The sequence below is a fragment of the Aythya fuligula genome, chromosome 9, assembly GCF_009819795.1.
Source record: "Aythya fuligula isolate bAytFul2 chromosome 9, bAytFul2.pri, whole genome shotgun sequence".
Lineage (NCBI taxonomy): Eukaryota > Metazoa > Chordata > Aves > Anseriformes > Anatidae > Aythya > Aythya fuligula.
Window position 1 is genome coordinate 16,894,271 of NC_045567.1, and position 19,223 is coordinate 16,913,493.

Genomic DNA, 19,223 nt, shown 5'->3' on the forward strand with positions numbered 1-19,223 from the left:
GGCTCATTTGGGTTCCTTTGGGTTCCCCAACTGGCTCTGCAGCACTGCTGTGGTGCTCTCGGAGCTGCTGCGTGTGACCCCGTGCTGGCACAAAAGCCAGCGCGACTCAAACCAAACCCTGGTCTGATGCCAACCCGCTGAGAAACCCTCTCTCTTTCTCTCTTTCCCCTTTCTGAAGGTGATCACCATTTTCACGCTGGTGGAGGTCGTGCTGAAGTCAGAGGGCGTCCCCCTCAAGTACAGCGCCCTGCTCAAGAGACCCAGCTCGGAGAAATGAGTGTGCCCGGCCTCGCTGCTCCTGCTGCAGCCTTCATCCCCACCACCGCACCGGCACCCGCGGGGGACAGAGGGGACCCACAAGGAATCTGGGGATTAGATTTTTAAAACCGTTGTCGTTTTATTTCTGGTTTGGATTTTAACCCAGCCTGGCGGGCTGGGAGCAGGGTCCAGGGCTTTCCCCAGACAGAGTATTTCTACTCAAAAAATATTTTTAGCTTTTTTTTTCTTTTTTTTTAAAGGCAGTGGGTGCCCAGCCTTTACCACTGCGGGTGCCTGAGGTGAGGGTCCGGTGTCCCCAAGAGTGGAAGAGCTGCTTTAGACTGGGTGCTCGTCCCCGGGCGGGCTGATGGGGAGGGAGCCGAGGGGCTGCACAGGAGGGTTCCTGGCTGGGCTGTGTATCAGGAAATAAAGCCAGGTCAGCAGCCGTGCTGGGACTGTGTGCAGGTTTCATTTTGCCTCGTTTTCCAGCCAGGAATGCTGCCGTAACTTATCTCCTGGGGATTCCTGTCCCCCTGTCGCATCCCAGAGCCTTGCGAAATCCAAGCCCTGCTGTTTGCTCAGCTGGAGGCGGGGATCGGGGTTACGCTGCGTGCTCCCGGCCCGCGCTGCGGTGGCTAATCCCTCAGTCTGAGCCCTCACCGGCAGTCACTGGGCGTCTGCTCCAGCCTCCTGCACCCTGGCCTCCAGCCTAATCCCACACGGGACCCTTCGGCTCGAGCCGGGGCTGTCCCGGGCTCTGCGCCTGCCCGAGGCTGCGCTGTGCCTGCTGCTGGCACAGCTGGATCGTCCCAGGACTCCGAGGAACACGCCCCGTGTCCCAGCTTCTCCCTGCCGAGTGGGAGAGAAGCGCCCAGCTCTCACAGCCCAGCTCCAATGTCTCTTGGTCCCGGTGTCCCCAACCCACGCGGTTCCACGCCAGCCCCCCGGAGCCGATGCTCCCCGCGACCGCAGGTTGGCACCGGGCTGCAGGACGGTTTAGGTTCATGGGTGAAAGCAGCTGCATCCTTCCTAACACACACACAGCCCTTCAGCTGCCTTCCTCCCCCGTCGGGGACATCCCAGGCACTCGAGGCAGCCCAGGGAGCCACAGCTGCATCTGCTGAGGACGGCTCTGTGGGGCGCTTCATCCGTCTGCCACACCATCCCCGTGGTGCTCGCTGCGCCCTCAGCCTCCGTGTCATCACCCCGTGGGCCAGGCAGCGACCGATGGAGGGATCGATTTCTGGGAGAGGGAGCGGCTGCATGGTGCCAGGCAGGGAAGGAGCACAGGCACCGCACTTTGCTCCGCATCATCAGTGGTGACAGATGAGGCCCTGGCACGGGCACAAGCGCCTCTTGCCGCAGCAGGGATCTGGCTGAGCACAGGTTACCCGCGGCAGGATGGGTGATTGGGCCCTGGGGTGGATCAGGGCTGGGTACAGCACGTGCCTAGAGAGCTGTCACGGTGCCTTGTGATACCAGGGGCTGGAATAAAGGGTGCATCCGTGTGCCACGACCCTGGCATCCCTGTGTCTCCTCTCCCAAAATGCTGACAAGGGTTGGGGGTCACAGCAGTCCGTTCCTCTGCGGGTTTTCTGCTCTCCTGCCCCACCGAGCTGTGCCTCTGGCACCACGGGATGGTTTTTCCCCAGGGAGAGGGAACCTGAGGACACTGACACCGACAGCAAGGTGTCCTCCCCTACCCTTCAGTCCAGCGTCCCCTCCTCGGGCTGTCTCTCTGGGAAACGAGACCAATCCAGCCCAGCCCAGCGTGTCTGCAAAAACAGCCCTTTGCCCTGCCTGTCCCAGGGTCCCCTCCTCCCTGCTCCTTGCTGGGGATCCCCAGGTACTCGCCCAGGGAACCAAAAATTGGATAATAAAGAAATCGGCAGGGGACCCCTCCTGCCCCAGGGCCACCCAGCTCCCCGGGGGCAGGTTGGAGGTCCTGCCTCGCCAGGGGGGCAACGGGTGCCCCCAGGGAAGGCTGGGGACACGGGGGAGGGCAGGGCTGGGAGCTGTCCCTGAATGTTATCAGCCCATCGGCTCACCCGCAGCAGGGGGCTCAGCCCTCCGGCGGGACAGGGCAGGGCCATAAAGGGCTGTCCCCCCCCTGCCCTGGACACAGGTGGCCTTCAGGGAGGGACCCGGGGTGGGCAGCATGGGACGGCCGCTGTCCCCTGGGACCTGCCTCCTCCTCCTCCTCCTCCTCCTCGCCCCGCTCGCTGCCGCGGCCTCAGGTGAGAGCTTGAAGGGGGCTGTGAGGGATGGGGTTGGGAACATGGGGGGGCCCTGCAAGTCCCCAGCTCTGCTCTTGCCTCCAGACGCCGAGAAGACCCCGGGCTACTGGAACGAAGGAGCCAGGAGGAGGCTGGAGGCAGCTCTGGCTTTGCAGCCGGCTGCCCAGAGAGCCAAAAACATCATCCTCTTCGTGGGTGACGGTGAGTGCCCGGGGCTGGGGGCTTGCAGGACGTGTGCCCTCCCGTGAATGCAGCATTTTCCCATCTGTCATCTTCCCCTCGGCTGTCCCAGGGCCACCACGGCCTCTCCCAGAGCCTTGGGGACGGTGACACCAGGACACCGGGTGGTGTGACCCCCATGGGGCTGGGCTCAGCAGCACCCGGAGGACAAAGCTGTCCTCAAGCTGCTGGCGAGAGGACGGGGCTGGCAGGTCACCTCCTCCCAAAATGGGTGGCCGTGGCCAACCCTGGGCATTTTCTGGGGAGGAGGGGACTGTCCCCAGCCCCAGCCCTTTGTCACCCGCACCCGCAGGCATGGGGCTGCCCACGGTGTCGGCAGCTCGGATCTACAAGGGGCAGCTGGCCGGCGGCTCGGGCGAGGAGAGCGTCTTGGCCATGGAGACCTTTCCCCACGTGGCCTTAGCCAAGGTGAGAGGGGCAGCGCCGGGGGGCAGCCGTGCTTCCCCAGTCCCTGCTCACCCCCGCTTTCCTACAGACCTACACCATCGACCGGCAGGTGCCCGACAGCGCCGGCACGGGCACTGCCTACCTCTGCGGGGTGAAGACCAACGCTAAGACGCTGGGGCTGAGCGGGGCGGCCGCCTACGGCAAATGCCGCACCACTTTTGGCAACGAGGTGGACTCCGTCCTGCACCGGGCCAGGCTGGCGGGTACGGGGGGGGGGACGGGACAATCCCATCACAGAGCCCTGCACGGCACGGACAGGGTTCCCTCCCTTTCAACCCTGTCCCGTGCTGCAGGCAAGTCCGTAGGCATCGTGACGACCACGCGGGTGCAGCACGCGTCCCCCGGGGCAGCCTACGCGCACTCGGTCAGCCGGAGCTGGTACGCCGACGCCGACATGCCCAAGGAGGCGTTGCGGGACGGCTGCAAGGACATCGCCCACCAGCTGGTGCACAACACGGACATCAATGTGAGCGATAGCAGGAGGGGGCTGTGCTCCTCGATGCTCTGCCCCCAGTGCCGTTGGCAGCTCCCCGCTCCCTGCAGGTGATCCTGGGTGGCGGGCGGGCGTATATGACACCCAGAGGGACCCCAGACCCCGAATACCCGGAGGACCCGGCTCAGAACGGCACCAGGAGGGACGGGCGCGACTTGGTGGCCGAGTGGCTCAGCACCAAGCAGGTACCGTGGAGGGGACGCGGTGCCATCACCATCGTTGGGCACGGAGCTCGTGCCATCGCCATCAGCTCTCCTCTCGCTGCCAGGGCGCCCGCTACGTCTGGGACAAGAAGGGCCTGGATGCGGTCGATGAGGACTCCGTGAGCCACCTCATGGGTAAGAGCATCTCTGCCTTCACCGCTGACAACGTCACCCTGGCGTGGGCACAAAGCAGCCCCTGGTCCTGCTCTCCCCCCTTCCAGGCCTCTTCGAGCCCAAGGACATGAAGTTCGAGCTGAACCGCAACGCCTCCACGGACCCCTCCATCGTGGAGATGACTGACAAAGCCATCCGCATCCTGCGCAGGAACCCCAACGGCTTCTTCCTCTTCGTGGAAGATGAGTCCGGGCACCCTGGGTGGGGGGCAGGAGAGGGGCCCGGCAGCGGGCGGGTGCTCCAGGGGACCGGGACGGGGGTGGTGGTGAGGCGGTGACGGCCCCGTTCCCCGTGCAGGCGGCAGGATCGACCACGGCCACCACAGCGGCCGGGCCAAGCAGGCGCTGATGGAGGCCGTCATGCTGGACCGGGCGGTGGCGCGGGCCGGGGAGCTGACGGCGCCCTCCGACACCCTGACCGTGGTGACAGCCGATCACTCCCACGTCTTCAGCTTCGGGGGCAACACCCTGCGCGGCTCCTCCATCTTCGGTGGGACCCGGGGACAAGCGCCGGGCATCCCTGCTCCCACCGGGGGCTGAGCCTGAGGGTGACAGTGCCCTTTCCTGCTCCCTGTGCCAGGGCTGGCCCCCAAGAAGGCCAAGGACAAGCGAGCCTACACCAGCATCCTCTACGGCAATGGGCCAGGATACAGCATCCGTGACGGGGGCCGCCCAGCCGCCAGCCTCCCCGCTGTGGGTAGGGGCCTGCTGGGGGATAACGGGGTGGGGGGCAACGTCCTATGGGCACCGGTGCCACCACGTGGCTCGGGTGTCACTGGGGTGTCACTGCAGCTGCCCCCAGCCCCATTTCTCCTGCTCCCCTCCCCAACAGAGGACAAGGACTACAGGCAGCAGGCGGCCGTGCCCCTCGACTTGGAGACCCACAGCGGGGAGGACGTGGTGGTGCTGGCCCAGGGCCCCATGGCCCACCTCTTCCACGGGGTGCAGGAGCAGCACTACATCGCCCACGCCATGGCCTACGCCGCCTGCCTCGAGCCCTACTCCGCTGAGCCCCGGTGCAGGGCACCCCGCAGGGCCTCCCGCGGCACCCAGGGCTCCCCCCAGTCCCTGTTCGCCCTCCTGGCCCTCTGCGTGGCTGCCCACATGGCGGGGGGCTGAGAGACCCCCACCGAGCCCTGCTTCAACCCGGGCTGCCCGGTCCCTGCTGTGGCTGGGCTCGAGGGATGCAATAAAACACGGGCTGTTTGTCTTCATCTGCCTTGTGAGGGTTTGCAGCTGTGGCTGCCTCCTAAGGAGCTGCCCCCTGCCTCAGTTTCCCCAGGTTGCGGCCCCTTATTCCCCCTGGGACTGGCATTGAGGGTGAAGGAGGAGATGAAGCAAGGGTGAGGGGCTGCCACGTCCCCCTAGGGATGAAGGAGGGAGTCTGCACAGCTTCGAGATGCTAAGGCACAGCCCGGCACAAGGTCCTGTCCCAGCAAAGGTTGCGTGGGGAATTTCAGTCCTCATCCGTGAATTTATTGCTCTGGGAAGTGCTGGCCAAGAGCGGAGCTGCCAGGAGCACCGCGAGTCCCTCTGGTTGCACTCGGTGTCCCCCCGCCCCAGCAATAAGGTAGGGTGACAATGAGGTGCCGGTGGCCCATCCCCACGGCCTTTGTGCCAACCAGCTGGCAGGGTGCCAGGCTATATGAGAAAGGCTGAACCTCACCAAGATTGACCCTAGTCCAAAGTCCCTTCCCCAAAGTCTACAAGAAAGGCAGGCTCCGACCGTGAGGGTTGCAGGTGCCCAGATCCCACCATGAGGCTCCTGGCCCCCCTTGCCCTCTGCCTGGGGCTCTGGGCAGAGCTCGGTGCTGCTGTCATCCCAGGTAGGGACAGGGACAAGGATGGGGACAGGGACAGGGATGGGGACAGGCAGCTGGCTGGCTGCAGCGGGTGTCCCGGGATGTGTGGTGCCATCCTGTCTGCCCTGGTGCTGGCCAAAGTGCAGGGTTTGTGGAGGGGAGCTGGGAGGCTTAGCAGGGGTTCTCTCTGCTTTTTGGGGGACCTTGAGCTGGTTTCCCCCTGTGGGGTTAGGGTCCTGCTGGTTTTGGGCCAAGGAGGGGCTGTGTGAGGTGCCTGTAGCCCCTTTACCCCTGTGTATTTGTCCCCATCCCACTTGGCAGCCGGTTCCTCCCATTGCATCCCTTTTTCTTGGCACCCCGCCGCCTTCCTGGGTGGGTGCAGCCTGCGTGGGCTCCCCCCACCTTTACCAGCACCCTGACCCATGGGATTCGTGCACCCTCTCCTCCGTGGGGGTCTTTCTATGGGTGGGAACCCAGCAGAGACCCCAGCACGGGGACGCCCAGGACTGGGTGCCCTGGGGCTGACGGGTGCTGCCCCCTCCCAGCCGAGGAGGAGGACCCATCCTTCTGGAACAAGCAGGCAGCCGCGGCCATCGAGGCCAGCTTCAAGATCCAGCCCAGGACAAACGAAGCCAAAAACCTCATCATCTTCCTCGGGGATGGTGAGTCCTGCTGGCACCGCCATCGGGCAGGCTGCCACCACAGCCGGCACACCACGGAGCGGGGAGCAGGGGGGGGAGCCTGGTCTGGAGGCTGACCACATCCCTCCCCGCTCACCCAGGTTTCGGGATCCCCAGCATCACAGCCGCCCGGATCCTAAACGGGCAGTTGCAGGGGAAGCTGGGTCCTGAGACCCCCCTTTTCCTGGATTCTTTCCCCTACACGGCTCTCTCCAAGGTAAGTCCCGTGGGTGCGGAGTGTGGGGCCACAGTGATGCCCATGGGTGCAGGAGCACACCTTGGGCACACGAGCGAGTACAAGGGGTGCCAGCGAGCTCTGCGTGTCCTTTGCAGACGTACAGCGTGGACCGGCAGGTCCCCGACAGCGCAGCCACGGCCACAGCCTACCTGTGCGGGGTGAAGACCAACTACAATACAATAGGGGTGAGCGCCGCTGCCCGCCACAACCAGTGCAACACCACGAAGGGCAACGAGGTGATCTCGGTGCTGGAGCGAGCCCGCAATGCTGGTACCGTGGGGGCACGGGGCGGTGGGGAGAAGGGACGTCACGCCGGGGGCTGCCCGCGGCGAGCATCCCGATGGTGTGGGGCTCCATGGTGGGGTCTGGTGGGACAGGGAAGTCGGTGGGCATTGTGACGACCACGCGGGTGCAGCACGCGTCGCCCTCGGGGACCTACGCGCACGTGGTGGACCGCAACTGGTACGCGGATGCCAGCATGCCCCCGGAGGCCATCAATCAGGGCTGCAAGGACATCGCCTGGCAGCTGGTGCACAACGTGGACATCCATGTGAGTGCCCAGCCACGAGGGGGAAGTAGGGGAAGATCCCCCCCCCCGCTCCGGACATTGCTGTGAACATTGTGCCTGTCTCGTCCCCTCCAGGTGATCCTGGGGGGCGGTCGGAAATACATGACCCCCGCGGGGACGCCAGACCCTGAGTATCCCACTGAAGAAAGTGAAAGGGGGATGCGCAATGACACGGAGAACCTCATCAACACGTGGCTGAAAGAACGGCAGGTGGGTGACGTGGAGGGGGACAGTCCTCTGCCCACCGCCCCCTCCAGGCATGGGGCCAGGCATCACTGATCCCTCCGGGACTCACCCGCAGGGCGCCCGCTACGTCTGGAACAGGACGGAGCTGATGGAGGCTGTTGCGGACCCCAACGTGAATTATTTGATGGGTAACACATATCCCCTGCGCCAGGACGTGGCAGCCACTGGGACACTGTAAGGTGCCGAGGCTGTTCCAACCGTGTCCCCGTTGCCAGGTCTCTTCGAGCCCATGGACATGAAGTATGAGCCGTTGCGCAACAAAACCCTGGACCCATCGCTCAGCGAGATGACAGAGGCGGCGATCACCATCCTGAGCAGGAACCCCAAGGGCTTCTACCTCTTCGTGGAAGGTCAGTCGGGGCTGGGATTCCCCAGGTGGGTAGCAGGGCCCACCTTGCGGGGTGCTGCGGGGTTGTGGTGGTTCCTGATCCCCCACGGGCACCCGTCTGCAGGCGGCAGGATCGACCACGGGCACCACGAAGGCATGGCCAAGAGGGCGCTGATGGAAGCGGTGGAGTTTGACCACGCCATCAGCAAGGCGAGCAGCCTGACCGACGAGGCAGACACTCTCACCGTGGTCACCGCCGACCACTCGCACGTCTTCTCCTTCGGTGGCTACCTCCTGCGTGGCACCTCCATCTTCGGTAGGGCACCGAGAGCAGGGACAGCCCCGCGCCGGGTGCTGTCTGCTCCGGGGTGGTGATGTGGGGAGTTTCAGGGCTGAAAACCCGCTCCCCGTTTTCCTCTCCCCAGGCCTGGCCCCCCTAAAAGCCACTGACTCGAAGAGCTACACGTCCATCCTCTATGGGAACGGGCCGGGCTACTTGGGCGGCAACAGGACTGAACTGAATGACACCATCATCGGTGAGCACTCGGGGCCGTGGTGGGGTTGTAGGGTGGGGATGGGGCCCACCACCCCGCTCACCCCCTTTCTCCACCCCCCTTCAGAGAGTTACGACTACAAGCAGGAGTCCGCTGTGCCCCTCTCCTCGGAGTCCCACGGGGGCGAGGACGTGGCCATCATGGCCAAGGGCCCCATGGCCCACCTCTTCCACGGGGTGCAGGAGCAGACCTACATCGCCCACGTCATGGCCTACGCCGCCTGCCTCGAGCCCTACACCGACTGCCGCCAGCGCAATGCCGCGCCCACAGCCCACGCCACCCCCCTGGCCATGCTCCTTCCTGCCCTGTTCCTGCCCCTCTTCTACTGACCCCGTGGCCCTGTGGTGCCCGCGGGCTCTGCCAGACCCACAGCCTCCCATCCCCGTGCCCTGGGGCTCTTTGGTGGCTGCAGGGTGCCAAATCCCCGTGCTTGATGTTTAATAAAGGCAGGAGGTGGTAGGAGATGCGGCGGAAAATCATGCAGGTGTCTGCACCATGAGGGTGCTGTGAGTTTGGGGAGGATGCTCCTGCCCCCTGCATCTCCCCACCATGGTCGGTGCCCACTGCCACCCGTCCCCATCCACGGCCCCGTGCACCCCTGGCATATCCAGTGCTTTATTGACCAGAAACAGCAGTGAAAAATACAGCGCGTGTCCATGTCCCCATGCCCCCAGGCAGGCTGGCATCGCCCCGGCCCCCAGCCCACCCCGGTGGTGGGGCTGATGGGGATGGGACGGGGCTGGCACAGGGACAAGCACTGAGTGGGGGACTTTTGGCATGGGACAGCCCCGCAGCACCCCTGGGTCACCCTCCCTGCCCTGAGCAGCTGGGTGTGGGGAAGGGTTTGGGGAGGCGGACGAGAGGGTCCCGTGGGTGGGGAGCTCATACTCCCAACCCAAGGGGGCTCCTCTGCCTTGGCACCCCCTGTGGCAGGTGAATATTTTGGGGGTGCCCCAAAATGTGCCTGGAGAGGGGGGCAGGCAGAGGGTGGCACCCGGGCAGGGATGGGGACCGGGAGGGTGCCAGCCCGCGGGGACAGCGGCCTCACCACACCGAGCACTTGTGCGCCGGGTTCATGGGCGAGTTCTTGGGGCAGTGGAAAACGCGGCCAAACTCCTCAAACTGCGAGACGCTGCCCAGGACCCTGCCGGGGCCAAATGGGGGAGGGGGACACAGCTCAGAGCTGGGCACCCCCACAATGGGGATGCCCACCGAGGACCCTGCCCCTCACCCCAGCACCCCCAGCCCTGCCCGCCCCAGCTGGCAGCCACCAGGAGGGCTGGCGCCCACCGTGCCCCCGTTTTGGGGCCGGTACCTGTAGTGCTCCGGGGCGTGCTTGTCTGTCAGCACCTGCAGGTAGATGGACTGGGATCGCCGCTTGATGCACCAGTTCTGGGGGGAGGAAGGTCCCATGGGTGAGACCAGGGGGACACCCTGGGTTCTGGCACCCGCTGGGAACCCCAGGGCCCTGGGCACCCGCCGGGGTGGCCCTTCTGGCTGCTGGGGGTGAGGGCAGGGGTGCCCTGGTGGTGTTTGTTGTTGTGGGGTCTCCCTGAGCCTACATATGAGGTATGGATGGGCTGGGCGAGCATAGGGGCATGTTTGTTATTGAACAGGCACGCTTGTTTTTGTAGGGTTCCCTGAGGCTGTGGGCTGCCTGATTGTGGGGTGCCCTGAAGCTCACATCCATTTGTTAATGGGGGGCACGTGGCTGTCACTGTAGGGTTCCCAAGAGCACAGGGACGGTGTGGGGTGGTCCTGTGGGGCTGAGCCCTGCACCGGGGGCACCCACAGAGCCCAGGACCCAGGCGGGGACCCGCTGGTGGCCGTGGGCACCGGCTCACCTGGGCGAAGGCGATGAAGAAGAGCTGGTCGTGGGTGTACTTCAGGTGGTGCAGGGGGTGCTCGGGGCCGTGCTCCCGCACCCACTTCTGGTAGGCCTGCAGGACACGGGGTGCCCTCAGCATGGCTGGGGGGCGGGCTCCAAAAAAGCCCCGTGCCCCCCAGCAGGCACGGCCACCCTCGGTATCGGTGGCATCCGCAGCAGCCCCGTGGCCCTGCGGGGGCTGTGACACCCCGGGGTGGGGGACACTCACGTAGTAGGCGAGCTTGAGCCCCCCCATGTCAGCGATGTTCTCCCCCAGCGTGTGTTTGCCGTTCACCTGCCCAAAGAGGAGCAGCACGGCGTAAGCAGCGATGTCCCCGCGGGGGCACCAAGGCTGCTGTGCCTCGGTGTCCCCCACCCAGGGCCCCGGGGGTGTTCCCAGATGAGGTGTGAGGAGTTTTTTGGGCTCTGTCACTTCTGGGGGGGGGATCTCACCCGCTGGTTGTAGACAGTGAAGTTGTCGTAGAGGTTGACGATGCACTGCGCCTTCTTCAGGAACTTGCTGTAGGACGTCTCCGTCCACCAGTGCACCAGGTTCCCGTGCCGGTCGTACTGCCCCCCTGCAGGCAGCGCCACCCGTGGTGCCCCCAGTGTCCCCAGTACCCCCCCCCAGTACCCCCAGCAGGTTGGGGGTCACTCACCCCAGTCGTCGTAGCCGTGGGTCAGCTCGTGCCCGATGATGGTGCCGATCCCACCGTAGTTCAGTGACCTGTCGGGGGGACAAAATTGGGGGTGAACACAATGCTGGCAGGGGTGGCGGTCACCCCAAGACCTGTCCCATTCCCCAAACCCATCCATGTTTCCTCCCCCCCGCCCCCAGCCCCACACTCACTGTGGGAACTCGGGGTCGTAGAGAGTCGGCTGCAGGATGCCGGCGGGGAACACTGGGGACACAGGACAGCATTGCAGGGAGGGGACAATCCGGCCCCAATCCCACCCCCTCAGCACCCCCTGGCACCAGGGGACCCCACATCATGCCCCCTAAACCCATTCTCCCCCCCAGGCAATGCCTCACCCATCTGGTTCTTGTTGGGCAGGTAGTAGGCATTGAGTGCCTGGGGGGGCAGCAGCCACCTGCAAGGAGAGATGGAAGTGCTGGGGACACGTAAGGACGGGGAAATGCCACCCCCTCGCACAGCCGGGGGCACCCCAATGTCCCCGTGTCCCCCCCCAGGTGAAGCAATACCCACGCGGACTTGTCCACCTCCTGGCGGATCTTCTTCACCGAGAGCCTGATGCTGAAGGCGATGCTGTTGAGGATGTTCTTGAAGTAGGTCTTCTCGTCCACCTCAAACTGGGGGGGGGGACACGGCCACGTCGAGGGGGACACCAGCCCCCAAAATCCATCCCCCTGAGGCTGGGGAGCAGTGCCGGGGCGTCGTCCCACCCCCATGAGCCGTGGGGACGGAGGATGTGGGGTTGTGGCCAGGGGCTGGATGTGGCCCCTCACACTGGGGTGGGGGGTCTGCAGGGGTCACCGTGTCCCCGTTACCTCTTTGGGGACCCCAGACCATCAGGGGTAGGGTGAGGGAGCAATGTGGGGATGGGACAGCGTGGCTCTGCCCACGTGGCTGTGCCCATGCAAGCGGTGGGCTTGTGTCCTGGCTCCTTTTGGGGTGGTGTCTCCCCACCATGATCTACCTGGAGCCCTAATGAGGTGTAGGGCTCATCACCCCCTCACCACACGGCCCCGGGCCCCCCCTTGCCTCATACTCCTTGTCGATGGCCTCTGGTTTCAGCAGGAAGTCGGGGTACCCGATCATCACCATCATGTACTGGAGCTGGGGGCAGAGCAGGCAGCGGGGTCAGGGTCCCCGTGCCCCGTTCCCCCACACGGGGACAAGGCCCGGGGGGCACGCTGGGGGCTGCCACCTTGGCCCTGGCCGCTCTCCGCGTCTCCTCGTCCATCCAGTCCAGCTCATCCAGGCGCTGGTCCAGGATGTATTTGATGTCCTCCACCAGCTGCTGCACCTACAGCGGGGCACCGCTGATGCTACCACGGCGTCCTGGCCACCCTCCAGCCCTCAGGGGTGCAGGGGAGCACCCGGGAAAGGGGCCGGGAGGGCGCCTACCTTGGCCTTGCTGGCGGAGGAGAAGTACTCCTCGACGAAGAGGGCGCCCAGGGCCATGCCGAAGTGCTTGTTGGCCTGGCTCAGGCAGACCTTGCCCGGCTCCAGCTGCTTCTCGTTGCCCTCCATCTCCTTGGAGAGCTCGTGGATGGCGTCGCGGAACGGGGTGGAGAGGTGCTCGCTCAGCACCACCACGATGCGCCACAGCATGTAGTTGTGGAGGATCCTGGTGACGTGGGGCAGGATCAGGCCCCTCCTGGGCACCTCCCTGCTCGTGCCAGGCTTGGGGTGGCCGCATCCCGTGGGGCCCAGGGATGGAGGGGGTGGTGGCACCGTGCACGTCCCCGCAGCAGGCACGGTGATGGGTCTCTTGGGGACCCAGGAGCTTGGTGGTGCCCTCCAGCAGGAGCTTCCCCAGGGCTCGCCATGTCCTGCCTGGCCTCGTGGGGCATTTTGGGGGGTCCTTCCACAGCTCCCCTCCGTACCTACCCCATCACCACCCCTTTCCAAAGCTGGGCACGGAGGTGCCAGCCCCCCTCACCTGCTGGGCGTCACGCGGATGAGGTCGGACACCTTGTGCATGTAGTCGGTGGCCAGCAGCACCACCTCCTCATCCTCCGAGAAGTTGTCGTGGAAGATGCGGTCCAGCAAGCGCTTCCACTTGAGCTGGCAGGGTGGGCACGTCACCCCCGTGCCACCAGGCTTTCAGCCTCCCCCCTCCCCTTCCCATGGGGTCACACCTGCTCCTGGTGCTGCCCCCAGCAGCCAGGGCAGTACAGGATGGAGCCGTCGCCATCCGGAGCACATTTATCCATGGGGTCAGTGGGGGATGTTTCTTGGGATACTGGGGCATGGCACTACGGGGTTGTGCTTCTTATAGGGGATACAGGACAGCCCTGGGGACATGGGACAGGGACAAACACGGGGCGCAGGGCAGGTGGGAGATGGGGGTGGCAGGGGGTGGGCAGGGGGGACGCACCGTGGGGGTGATGCGCTGCAGCTCGCCCAGGGTGACTTTGTGGTACATGGAGCTGACATCCCTCCGCACGTCGTCGTACTCGGACACCGTGATCTGCACGGGGTGGGCACGGCTGTCACCTCCCTACTGTCACCTCCCCATTGTCACCTCCCCACTACCCCCCCCAGGGGTGGCACGGGGATGGGCACAGCACTAGGGCATGAGGGGCTGCTGGTCCACATCCTTTGTGGGGCTGGGCATGAGGACCCTAAGGAGCTGAGGTACCAAGGACCATGCATGGAGGTCCCCCAAGCCTGGGATTGGGGTTCCCCAAGATTTGGGCACGGTGTCCTCAAGGGCCTGGAGCAAGTTCCCAAGGATGGGGAATGGGGGTCCCCAAGTGGTTATCCCGTGGGTGTCCCCAAGGTGATGAGGTCCCTGGGGCCCTGCCTCAAGGTGTTGGGATCGGGAAGGTCCCCAGGGGCTGGGATTGAAGGTTCCCAAGGGGATGGGGTCCCTCAGGGCTGGGAAGGGGCACCCCAAAGCCTGGGACAGGCACCCCCCCCCCTCACGTTGGCGAGGTGCTGCTCCAGCTGGAGGATCTCCTGCGCCTTCTGCTCCACTTGCTCGGCCCCCAGGAGGGTGAGCAGCCGCTCCATGAAGACCCGGTATGCAGCCAGGATCTGTGCCAAGGGACAGCTCCGTGAGTGCCACCAGCACCGCCCCCCGGTCCCCCAGCCCCCCAGCTCCTCACCTTCTCGCTCTCCTCATCCTGCCCCAGGTAGAGGGTCCGCTCGGGCAGCGTCAGCCCATCCTGGTCAATCTGGGGGGAGATGGGGGCAAGGGGTGAGCAGAGGGTGGGGAGAGAGGCGCCCCCAGCCCTGTCCTGGCTGCACACACCCCCAATCTCCCCCAAATGGTGGCCCCACACCCACCCCATAGCCGGTCCCAGTCCTGTGTGCAGGATGCTCCACGGGGATGAGCGGTGCCGCACGGACACCCCCATTAACCCACAGGCACGTGCACCCATCTGCACATTTCTGCCCCGTGTCACACCCCACAGCACCCCATTCATGCACACACCCCCCCCCACATCACACCCACAGCCCTTCTCTCGCACACCCCTCGGTGGTGCACGCACACATTCGAATTTTCACCAAACGTGCTGTACCCCCCCACCAAACACCCTTCAGCCTCCTCTCGCAGCACACACACACACAAAAAACCCGTCCCACCCACCGTGCACACTTGTCACGCTCCTGTCACACCCATCCACACGCACACGCGAGGCGTTGGAGCCACCTCGCTCCCCCCCCCTCCACCCCACACCTCGCCGTGGCACCCCACCCTTGGCACACCCGCGCCTTCCCCATCACACCCGTCGGAGCCGAAGCCTTTCTCCGTGACACACGCTCCCTCTAGTGTACACACGCACAGCCGGCCTCCTGCCCTGTCCCCCGGCTCGCACGCTCACACTCATGCTCGCACACTCACACCCATACCCCTTGGTGCCAGCCCCACCAGCTCACGGGGACCCAGGAGGCTCCGTGCTCCCATTGTGCCCAACGCCTTGTCCCCACCGTGCCACCGCCATCCTCGCCGTGTCCCTGTTGTGCCTACCCCGTGTCCCTTCTGTGCCCACCACCGTGCCATCGCTGTGCTCACTGCTGTGCCATTACCATGCCCGCTTGGTGCCCCCCATGGTGTCCCCACCATTGCCACTGCTGTGCCCCCGCTGTGCCCACCCGGGGTGCTCGAGGTTTGGCCACCCAGAAGCAGCCCCCAAAATGCCCTGGTGGCACCACAGGGCGAGGGACGTGGGTGACAGGGCTGGGGATGGCCCACAAAGCCACGGACACCCAGCGCAGAGCCAGCACCGCCCCGTCCTGCGCAGACAGCAGCCAGGACGCCAGGGTGATGGGCTCAGATGGCACAGGAGGGGGGGACCCCATCACCACCTCATCCCTTCCCGCATCCTCCCCACCCTAAAGGTTCCACCCCAGCCCCAGGGTGCCGGCTGGGGGACGTCCCACGGGGGGGTGTCAGGGTGCCCTCACCCGGATGACGTAGCGGGAGGTGTTCCTGTCGTCCAGGCTGACGGTGAGCGAGAAGAGCACGGCGGCGCTGTAGACCCCCTGCGTCTTGTAGAGCAGCTCGTTGAGGTCCCCGCGGCCCGGCGAGGCATCCCAGCCGCCGCACTCCCCGATCACCTCCAGCATGGGCCGCGGACCCAGCCGGTCGATCTCAGCCCGGTCCAAGCAGGAGCGGAAAAACTCCTTCACCTTCCTCTCGGCCGAGGCCGGGGCTCGGCGGCGCACGGGGCGGCTCAGCAGCGCCCGCAGCTTGGCCTCGTTCTGCTCGGCGATGGCCCCGATGGTGCCGTACACCAGCTTGTCCTCGGGGATGCCGTGCCGCCGGAGCCACCCGCCGCAGGCGAAGGAGTAGAAATCCTGGCAGGGGTCGATGGTGGCGTCCATGTTAGCGCTGAGGAAGCGGGACGCCCGCAGGAAGGCCTTCTTCTCCTGGCAGCCCTCCAGGCAGTAGCTGTCCCCTTCGGCCGCCAGGTATTTGAGGACCAACATGCACGTCAGGATGACGCAGAGCCCGGCGGCGAACACCAGCCCCGAGAGCAGGCAGATCTCCCGGCGGCTCCAGCGTGGCAGCCCCCCGCCCCGTTTTTTGGCCCCGGCACCCAGCTGGAGGGCGAAGCCGTTGGGCAGCGTGCCGCTCTGGTACCGGCTCACGTACTTCACCTCCTGGAACTCGTCGTAGTGGGCCGTCAGCGAGTAGGTTTTCTCCATGGCCGGGGCTGCCCGCAGGCGCGGGGGGCTCAGGGAAGGCAGGGGACGGGTGCCGGTGCTCCCCGGTTCATGCTGGAGGCGGTGGAGGTGCCCGGAGAGTCAGGCTGCTCCTGGAAAAGGCAGAGGAGGTGGTTGAGGGGTGTTTGGGGAGGAGCGAGGGGATCGCTTCGTGCCGTCATCATCGCCCACGTCGCCGTCCCCGCTGGTGGCACTGGTGGCGCTGGTGCCGGGAGCTCGGGGGCAGCCCAACCCCGTGGCTGTCCCCTCGGTCCCCCACCTGGTGATGGGGCAGGGTCCCACCTGCACGATCCCACCCAGCCCCTGGCAATGCTTTATCCCCCTGACGTGGGGACAGCACCCGCTCCAAGTGGGTGCCCGGGGTGGTTTGGGGAGCACCACACCGCACCTGATGGGCTGAGGGGGGCACGGGGCTGCCAGCCCCTCTGTGTGGGGTGAGCAGCGAGGGTAAGCGGGTCCCTGGGGATTTTTTTTGGGGGGAGAAGGCATTGTATGGGGTTGGTTTGGGCTGTTGCACGCCGGGTTGTGCTGTCTCGCCCTGCGCCGTGCCGCGTTGCACTGGGTTGGGGTGGGTCGTGTTGCATTGCGTTGCCTCCAAGTGTGTTGCAGCGCGGTGTGCACGCGAAGTTCGCTCCAGTCTGGGGGGGTCTGGCCCCTATGGACACCTCACAGCACCCCCCTCACCCCAATCCCCCTCCCCAGTACCTCACCCCTAGCCGGTGCCCAGCGGTCGCTGCTCTGGGGAGGGGGGAGCTCTGCCCGTGAGAAGAGGGTGGAGGCATTGGGGTGGGGGGGGGGGCTTCAAAAGGAGCCCCCACTCCTCGCTCAGCGCAGATCTGCACATGGATTTGCAGGTGTGGGGAGGACACGCTGAGGACAAAGAGCCGCTCGGGGAGGAGGGGGGGGGGGGGGCGATATCCCTACGGCAGGGTCCCCCGGCCCCCCAGCACCCTGCAGACCCCGCTCCCTCCGCAAAACTTGGGTGAAGTTGTGCCCCGGTGCCGCAGCCTGGCGGTGCCCGTGCCGGAGAGCAGCCGCGCTGCTGCCACCACCGGAAAGTTTGCGGGGTGGGTGGCGGGCACGGCAAGGTGGGGGGGCTCGGGGTGCTGGGGGGAGCTGCAAGAGCTGCTCGGGGGACGGTCCCCGGGGTGGTCCCCAGGGTGCTGGGAGGATGCTCCGGGGATGCTCCGGGGATGCTCGGGCGTGCCCGGGGCGCGCTGCCCAGGATGCTCGGGGGATGCTCGGCGGGATGCTGCCCGCGGTGCTCCTCGAGGGTCGCTCGAGGGATGCTCGGGAAGTGCTCCCCGGGAATAACGCCTGGATCACTCGGGGGATGCTCGCGGGATGCTCGCTGCCAGCCTCGGGGGGTGGTGGTGGTGGGGAGGGGGGAGTCTTCCCCGTGCTGCTCCCCGGGGCTGCTCGCCGAGGGATGTTCCCCGGGATGTCCGGGGGCGCTCGGGGGTGCCCAGCTCCTGCTCCCCGCCCCACCGGGGGGGCTGCTCCGGGCTGCGCTCGGGGAAAACGCCGCCGGGGGGATGCCGCTTGGGGGATGCCGCCCGGGATGCTCGGGGGGACGCTGCCCGGGGATGCTCGGGGGATGCTCGGGGGGTGCTCGGGGGTGCTCACCGGCTTGCCGGGGGGATGTCAGGAGGCTGCCCGGGGCTGCTGGAGGGCTGGCCCGGCGGTGGCCGTCCGGCTGCGCGCCCCGCGCTCCGCTCCGAGCCCCGCGCCGCGGCTGGAGGAGCGGCGGGGCCGGAGGGAGGCAGCGGGGCGGGGAGGGGGTGGCGTCTCCAGCCCGGCTCTCCCGCAGGCCAGGCTCCATTAACGAGATTATTATGCAAATGGAGCAGCCCTGTGCCACCCGCCAGCCTTACCTCATCCCCGCCGGCGGGGAGGAAGGGTAAGGAGGGAGGAAAGGGGGGGGGGTCCCCAGGACCCCCTGCCCCGGGGGGGGGTGCTGGCACAAGGCTGGCAGTGCCACCAAGCTTGGCACCCACCGGCCGGGGACCCTGCTGCCACCCCCTGGCAGGTTGGCACCCAGGAAGGGCAAGGGTGGGCACGGCTGGGGGGGCTGTGCTGGCTGCATCCCAGCCGCTCGGACACCCCCCAGCCATGTCCGTGCACCCCAGGGTGCTCATCCTGGCCTGCCAGGGTGGGTGCAAGGCGGGGAGAGATGGAGGTGGGAGACAGGGGGAGCCCAGGAGGCTCCAGGTGAGAGGGTGGGCATGGGGGTGGCATGGGGCGGCATGGGGAGGGGGCCACGCACACTCGTACACACGCACACACACGCAAAGGTCTGGGAATATTAAACTGCATTGCAGATAAATCCCCAACATATATATCGTGAGCCGCTCTGCCACGGGGGGGCCCAGCAAGGAGATTTATAACCCATCAAATCCCACTGCCCACAGCGGCCCCGCGCAGCAGCCAGGGACCCCGTCCCCGCTCAGCCATCCCGCTGGCCGTGCTCCTGGGCACCCTGGCACCCCCATCCCACATGGCCCTGGGTGCTGGGTGGGGGCCTGGGTCTTCCTGGGCACTGGGGTGGGAGTTTTGGGGTGTGGGTAATGTGCTACACGCACCACGTGGCATGGGGACGCTGCGTGGCATGGGGACGGGTGGCTCAGCTGGTGTGGGACCCACTGGGTCTGTCCTGCCCCGCGAGCACCACGGGCTGGCCCTGGGCACACAATAACATGTGCTAGCACCAGTGCACACGCTTGTGCACGCTGACACACGCACCAGTACAGGCACACGCACGCTGTGCCACACACACGGCGTCCAACAAGTGGTGCCGTACAGCTCCCGTTACAGCCAGGCGTGCCCTGCCACACTCACACACACCCCAAAATACACACACACACACACCCCGACACACATCCACAGCCTCACGACATTGCAGCAGACCTTTCCCCGGGCACACACCGTGCTCCAGGAACCCCATCAGGTGCCTCCAGCTTGGGCACGCCGAGCAGCACCAGCAGGGTGCAGGAGCACCCAGCCCCAGGACGCTTCGTGGGTGGGT

At 66.2% G+C, this 19,223-nt stretch overlaps 4 protein-coding genes across 4 annotated transcripts in view; 3 read left to right on the forward strand and 1 right to left on the reverse strand.

Moving 5' to 3' along the window:
• Positions 1 to 689, forward strand: part of DIS3L2 (DIS3 like 3'-5' exoribonuclease 2) — a 188,494-nt gene extending 187,805 nt beyond the window's left edge. Inside the window, exon 22 of the mRNA XM_032193590.1 lies at positions 179 to 689. Within this exon, the coding sequence (XP_032049481.1) occupies positions 179 to 277 (99 nt within the window). The 3' untranslated portion in view covers positions 278 to 689. The remainder of the gene's footprint in view (positions 1 to 178) is intronic.
• Positions 690 to 2,536: 1,847 nt separating this feature from the next.
• LOC116492509 (intestinal-type alkaline phosphatase-like) lies at positions 2,537 to 5,170 on the forward strand. Its single transcript, XM_032193278.1, has 10 exons — positions 2,537 to 2,696; positions 3,028 to 3,143; positions 3,211 to 3,385; positions 3,476 to 3,648; positions 3,726 to 3,860; positions 3,944 to 4,013; positions 4,100 to 4,232; positions 4,348 to 4,541; positions 4,632 to 4,748; positions 4,884 to 5,170. Exons 1-10 carry the CDS (start codon positions 2,537 to 2,539, stop codon positions 5,168 to 5,170), a joined length of 1,560 nt encoding a protein of 519 aa, XP_032049169.1.
• A 637-nt stretch (positions 5,171 to 5,807) lies between these two features.
• Positions 5,808 to 8,796, forward strand: LOC116492742 (intestinal-type alkaline phosphatase-like). Its single transcript, XM_032193694.1, has 11 exons — positions 5,808 to 5,877; positions 6,399 to 6,515; positions 6,635 to 6,750; positions 6,867 to 7,041; positions 7,149 to 7,321; positions 7,415 to 7,549; positions 7,641 to 7,713; positions 7,801 to 7,935; positions 8,038 to 8,229; positions 8,339 to 8,453; positions 8,538 to 8,796. The coding sequence occupies exons 1-11, from the start codon at positions 5,808 to 5,810 to the stop codon at positions 8,794 to 8,796; spliced, it is 1,560 nt and encodes a 519-aa protein (XP_032049585.1).
• Positions 8,797 to 9,062: 266 nt separating this feature from the next.
• On the reverse strand, positions 9,063 to 17,906 carry ECEL1 (endothelin converting enzyme like 1). The gene is made up of 18 exons (XM_032193693.1): positions 17,825 to 17,906; positions 15,437 to 16,290; positions 14,134 to 14,202; positions 13,952 to 14,062; positions 13,401 to 13,493; positions 12,963 to 13,087; positions 12,425 to 12,647; positions 12,225 to 12,323; positions 12,059 to 12,133; positions 11,543 to 11,646; positions 11,368 to 11,426; positions 11,185 to 11,236; positions 10,994 to 11,061; positions 10,788 to 10,912; positions 10,564 to 10,629; positions 10,312 to 10,407; positions 9,783 to 9,859; positions 9,063 to 9,611 (listed from the first exon to the last, which is right to left on the reverse strand). The coding sequence occupies exons 2-18, from the start codon at positions 16,178 to 16,180 to the stop codon at positions 9,512 to 9,514; spliced, it is 2,286 nt and encodes a 761-aa protein (XP_032049584.1). The 5' UTR covers positions 16,181 to 16,290; positions 17,825 to 17,906; the 3' UTR covers positions 9,063 to 9,511.
• Between the last annotated feature and the right edge of the window lie 1,317 nt (positions 17,907 to 19,223).